The 6,293-nt window shown below is 43.3% G+C and overlaps 1 protein-coding gene across 4 annotated transcripts in view; it reads right to left on the bottom strand.

The window, feature by feature from the left end:
- The window catches only part of LOC112238048 (cAMP and cAMP-inhibited cGMP 3',5'-cyclic phosphodiesterase 10A), a 62,620-nt gene extending 56,850 nt beyond the window's left edge, over nt 1–5,770 (bottom strand). For 3 of the 4 annotated variants that reach the window (XR_006079341.1, XM_042301376.1, XM_042301378.1), the window contains exon 1: nt 5,424–5,770. Coding sequence is in view for 3 of the 4 variants with exons in the window: in XM_042301376.1 (XP_042157310.1) it covers nt 5,424–5,756 (333 nt within the window). In the remaining variant the exon portion in view is untranslated. The remainder of the gene's footprint in view (nt 1–5,423) is intronic. The other variant, XM_042301377.1, reaches the window with a different exon arrangement.
- Between the last annotated feature and the right edge of the window lie 523 nt (nt 5,771–6,293).

Genomic DNA, 6,293 nt, shown 5'->3' with positions numbered 1-6,293 from the left:
CAGAGGTCAGAACAGGATGATAGAGAGAGAGAGAGAGAGAGACAGAAAGAGATCAGAACAGGACGATGGAGAGAGAGACAGAGAGAGAGAGAGGTCAGAACAGGATAATGGAGAGAGAGACAGAGACAGTGAGAGAGGTCAGAACAGGACGATGGAGAGAGAGAGAGACAGAGAGAGAGGTCAGAACAGGATAATGGAGAGAGAGAGACAGATTCCCTCAGATTACACAGATCCACACAGAATACTGGGTGAAATATGAAGAATCATCATGTTCTGATCTCTCTCAATTCAATTCAGTTCAAGGGGCTTTATTGGCATGGGAAACATGTGTTAACATTGCCAAAGCAAGTGAGGTAGATAATATACAAAAGTGAAATAAACAATTAAAATTAACAGTAAACATTACACATACAGAAGTTTCAAAACAATAAAGAAATTACAAATGTCATATTATATATATATATACAGTGTATTAACAATGTACAAATGGTTAAAGGACACAAGATAAAATAAATAAGCATAAATATGGGTTGTATTTACAATGGTGTTTGGTCTTCACTGGTTGCCCTTTTCTCGTGGCAACAGGTCACAAATCTTGCTGCTGTGATGGCACACTGTGGTATTTCACCAAGTAGATATGGGAGTTTATCAAAATTGGATTTGTTTTCGAATTATTTGTGGATCTGTGTAATCTGAGGGAAATATGTCTCTCTAATATGGTCATACATTGGGCAGGAGGTTAGGAAGTGCAGCTCAGTTTCCACCTCATTTTGTGGGCAGTGAGCACATAGCCTGTCTTCTCTTGAGAGCCATGTCTGCCTACGGCGGCCTTTCTCAATAGCAAGGCTATGCTCACTGAGTCTGTACATAGTCAAAGCTTTCCTTAAGTTTGGGTCAGTCACAGTGGTCAGGTATTCTGCCGCTGTGTACTGTTTAGGGCCAAATAGCATTCTAGTGCCTGCGCCAATTCGTTGATATATATGTTGAAGAGGGTGGGGCTTAAGCTGCATCCCTGTCTAACCCCGCGACCCTGTGTGAAGAAATGTGTGTTTTTTGCCCATTTTAACCGCACACTTGTTGTTTGTGTACATGGATTTTATAATGTCGTATGTTTAACCCCCAACACCACTTTCCATCAGTTTGTATAGCAGACCCTCATGCCAAATTGAGTCGAAGGCTTTTTTGAAATCAACAAAGCATGAGAAGACTTTGCCTTTGTTTTGGTTTGTTTGGTTGTCAATTAGGGTGTGCAGGGTGAATACATGGTCTGTTGTACGGTAATTTGGTAAAAAGCCAATTTGACGTTTGCTCAGTACATTGTTTTCATTGAGGAAATGTACGAGTCTGCTGTTAATGATAATGCAGAGGATTTTCCCAAGGTTACTGTTGACGCATATTCCACAGTAGTTATTGGGGTCAAATTTGTCTCCACTTTTGTGGATTGGGGTGATCAGTCCTTGGTTCCAAATATTGGGGAAGATGCCAGAGCTAAGGATGAGGTTAAAGACTTCTAGTATAGCCAATTGGAATTTGTGGTCTGTATAGTTTATAATTTAATTTGAGGATACCATCAACACCACAGGCATTTTAAGGTTGAAGAGTTCGTATTAGTCCTGTAGTTCATTCAAGGTAATTGGAGAATCCAGTGTGTTTCTGGTCGTCTTTAATAGTTGAATCCAAGATTTGTATTTGATCATGGATATGTTTTTGCTGTTTGTTCCTTCGTTACAAAAAGATTACAGAAGTTAACTCTTTGTGTTTCCCAGAAGTGGTTGGAGTCTATGGATTCTTCAATTACATTGAGCTGATTTCTGACGTGCTGTTCCTTCTTTTTCCATAGTGTATTTCTGTATTGTTTTCGTGATTCAACGTAGTGAATGTGTAGACTCAGGTTTTCAGGGTCTCTATGTTTTTAGTTAGATAGGTTTCTCAATTTCTTTCTTACGTTTTTGCATTCTTCATCAAACCATTTGTCATTGTCGTTCATTATCTTCGGTTTCTGTTGCAAATGTTTTAATTTGATAAGAGAGGTCAAATATACTGTTAAGATTCTATACTGCCAAGTTGACAGTTTTCACTATTACAGTGGACCGTTTTGTCTAGGAAGTACTTTTCTTCCATCTATAGCATTTCTTAATGTTACTTAATGTTATTTTGGCTTTGATGCCTCATGATTGAGTATTGCTCTGTTCAAGTAGACTGTGATTTTGCTGTGATCTGATAGGGGTGTTAGTGGATTGATTGTGAACCCTCAGAGACTCAAGCATTTCAGTACACCCGCAATAACATCTGCTAAACATGTGTATGTGACCAATACAATTTGATTTGATTTTGATTTGAGACTCTGGGTTTAAGTCCATGATAAAGTAGTCTATAGTACCACTGACAAGAGATGAGCTATAGGTGTCCCTACCATAGGAGTCCCCTCGAAGCCTACCATTGACTATGTACATACCCAGCGTGCGACAGAGCTGCAGGAGTTGTGACCCATTTTTGTTGGTTATGTTGTCGTAGTTGTGCCTAGGGGGCATATGGGGGAGGGAATGCTGTCACCTCCAGGCAGGTGTTTGTCCCCCTGTGTGCTGAGGGAGTCAGGTTCTTGTCCGGTTCTGGCATTTAGGTCACCCCAGACTAGTACATGTCCCTGGGCCTGGAAATGTTTGATTTTCCCCCTCCAGGATGGAGAAGCTGTCTTCATTAAAATATGGGGATTCTGGTGGGGAGATATAGGTAGGACACAGGAGGACATTTTTCTCTGAGACCATTTACTTTTGAATTTCTAGTCAAATATAAAATGTTCCTGTTTTGATTAATGTAATAGAGTGAGTTAGTTCTGCTCTATACCAAAGTAGCAAACCCCTTGAGTCCCTTCCCCTTTTCACACCTGGTAGTTTGGTGGATGGGACCAGCTCTCTGTAACCTAGAGGGCAACCAGTGGGTCTGTCTCCTCTATACCACCCACCTGGTAGTTTGGTGGATGGGACTACCAGCTCTCTGTAACCTAGAGGGCAACCAGTGGGTCCATCTCCTCTATACCACCCACCTGGTAGTTTGGTGGACGGGACCAGCTCTCTGTAACCTAGAGGGCAACCAGTGGGTTCATCTCCTCTATACCACCCACCTGGTAGTTTGGTGGATGGGACCAGCTCTCTGTAACCTAGAGGGCAACCAGTGGGTTCATCTCCTCTATACCACCCACCTGGTAGTTTGGTGGATGGGACCAGCTCTCTGTAACCTAGAGGGCAACCAGTGGGTCCATCTCCTCTATACCATGTTTCACACCTGGTAGTGTGGTGGATGGGACTACCAGCTCTCTGTAACCTAGAGGGCAACCAGTGGGTCTGTCTCCTCTAGACCATGTTTCTTATAGGATGACAATGTCTGTATTTCCGATTTCTTTGGTGAAGTCCAGGTTCCTGCTCTTTAGGCCAAAGGCAGATGACCTCTATACAAGACCCCAGACCTTGTATATTACAGGATGAGTCTCTCTCTCTACCTCTCTCATTCTCTCTCTCTCTCTCTTTCTCTCTACCCCTCTACCTCTCTTTCTACCTCTCACTCTCTACCTCTCTTTCTACCTCTCACTCTCTACTTCTCTCTATCTTCTTCTCTCTCTACATCTCTCTTTCTAACTCTACCTCTCTACCTCTCTCTTTCTCTCTACCTCTCTCTTTCTCTCTACCTCTCTCTTTCTCTCTACCGCTCTCTCTACCTCTCTCTACCTCTCTCTCTACCTCTCTCTTTCTACCTCTCTCTCTACCTCTCTACCTCTCATTCTCTACCTCTCATTCTCTACCTCTCATTCTCTACCGCTCTCTCTACCGCTCTCTCTACCATTCTCTCTACCTCTCATTCTCTCTACCTCTCATTCTCTCTACCTCTCATTCTCTACCTCTCATTCTCTACCTCTCATTCTCTACCTCTCATTCTCTACCTCTCATTCTCTACCTCTCATTCTCTACCTCTCATTCTCTACCTCTCTCTCTACCTCTCTCATTCTCTCTACCTCTCATTCTCTCTACCTCTCATTCTCTCTACCTCTACCTCTCATTCTCTACCTCTCATTCTCTACCTCTCTCTCTACCTCTCTCTCTACCTCTCTACATCTTTCTTTCTACCTCTACCTCTCATTCTCTACCTCTCATTCTCTACCTCTCTCTCTACCTCTCTCTCTACCTCTCTCTCTACATCTTTCTTTCTACCTCTCTCTTTCTCTGTACCATGTGATCATTGCTTACATCAACAGCGGACTCCTGAGTTCTGACCAAACTGAGTGTAAAATTGTATTTTATTTGAGTTCAGTCAATGTTTAATCAACTCAACAGAGGGGGGGCTTTCTTTCTAAAGTCACACACACAGAAAACAAAGCATAGGATAGTTAAAACATGTTGAATTCAATTATTAAAATTAAACACATGAAATACATTAAAATACGGAGTCTTCATCTGTGTCTTAAACTAAGTAGACCCCAAACTATTTAAATTCTTCACAGAGGATCTTATTGTTCCAAGTTCCCCCACAGGTACCGTCACAGGTACCGTCACAGGTACCATCACAGGTACCGTCACAGGTACCATCACAGGTACCCAAGGTACCATCACAGGTACCATCACAGGTACCATCACAGGTACCGTCACAGGTACCGTCACAGGTACCGTCACAGGTACCGTCACAGGTACCATCACAGGTACCATCACAGGTACCATCACAGGTACCATCACAGGTACCATCACAGGTACCATCACAGGTACCGTCACAGGTACCGTCACAGGTACCATCACAGGTACCGTCACAGGTACCATCACAGGTACCATCACAGGTACCATCACAGGTACCATCACAGGTACCATCACAGGTACCATCACAGGTACCGTCACAGGTACCGTCACAGGTACCATCACAGGAGTATGAATCCAATAACAGGCCACTGACGTTAGCACTTTGAATATAATGGTATCAATTCAGACAGACACAGACAGTCAGTCAGATGGTCAGTCAGCCAGTCAGTCAGATAGCCAGTCAGATAGTCAGCCAGCCAGATAGTCAGTCAGCCAGCCAGTCAGTCAGTCAGTCAGTCAGTCAGTCAGTCAGATAGCCAGTCAGATAGCCAGCCAGCCAGTCAGTCAGATAGTCAGCCAGTCAGCCAGCCAGTCAGTCAGCCAGATAGTCAGCCAGTCAGTTAGCCAGTCAGTCAGATAGTCAGCCAGCCAGCCAGTCAGTCAGATAGTCAGCCAGCCAGTCAGATAGTCAGTCAGTCAGCCAGCCAGCCAGCCAGCCAGCCAGTCAGATAGTCAGCCAGCCAGCCAGCCAGTCAGTCAGATAGTCAGTTAGTCAGATAGTCAGTCAGTCAGATAGTCAGCCAGTCAGCCAGCCAGATAGTCAGTCAGTCAGCCAGTCAGTCAGATAGTCAGGAGGTAACTCACCCTACTGCCTGATGACGTGTCATCTGAAAGAAGAAGACAAAACAATGAGTTACACTGCAGTGGAGAAGGAGACAAGGAAACAAGGAAAACAGCTAGGACACACTTTGTTGTGCTCATCACAACAAAGGGAGTAGAAAACCATAGGAAAAGACAGGTGTATGTATAGAGTGACCGTGTAGTAGCAGAACCTGAAAAGGTAGGCTGCTCAGTACTGGCACCAACTGTCAACTTAATGTAGGCAATAGAAACCATAACAACATTACAACAGGGAACCTGCTGTGTGTGGAACATGACATTATGGACAGACAACACTGTATAGAATAACAACATCATTGAAATAGGTTATAGGTCATAGGTTATAGGTCATAGGTCATTTCCTAATGTTTTAAGTAACTTGACACATTTATGATGTTCCCCCAAAATTGTTTTTTTGTCCAAAAATTGACTAAATCGCATTTAAATTAAATGTACATTTAATTAGAATCCAATAGTATGAAAATGTTTACAAACTAAAGACCTGCGTGCCAAAATATTTAAAAAATAAAGAATATTCTCTTCTCTTCGTAACATGTTAAGATAATGATGAAGAGGAGGTTATAGTGTGTCTGATGAAGAGGAGGCTGTAGTGTGTCTGATGAAGAGGAGGTTGTAGTGTGTCTGATGAAGAGGAGGCTGTAGTGTGTCTGATGAAGAGGAGGAGGCTGTAGTGTGTCTGATGAAGAGGAGGAGGCTGTAGTGTGTCTGATGAAGAGGAGGAGGCTGTAGTGTGTCTGATGAAGAGGAGGCTGTAGTGTGTCTGATGAAGAGGAGGCTGTAGTGTGTCTGATGAAGAGGAGGCTGTAGTGTGTCTGATGAAGAGGAGGCTGTAGT

Source organism: Oncorhynchus tshawytscha, linkage group LG19 (genome assembly GCF_018296145.1).
Source record: "Oncorhynchus tshawytscha isolate Ot180627B linkage group LG19, Otsh_v2.0, whole genome shotgun sequence".
NCBI classification, from domain to species: Eukaryota; Metazoa; Chordata; class Actinopteri; order Salmoniformes; family Salmonidae; genus Oncorhynchus; species Oncorhynchus tshawytscha.
Note: the sequence above shows the minus strand (reverse complement) of the source record. Positions and strands in the feature narration are given on the sequence as shown.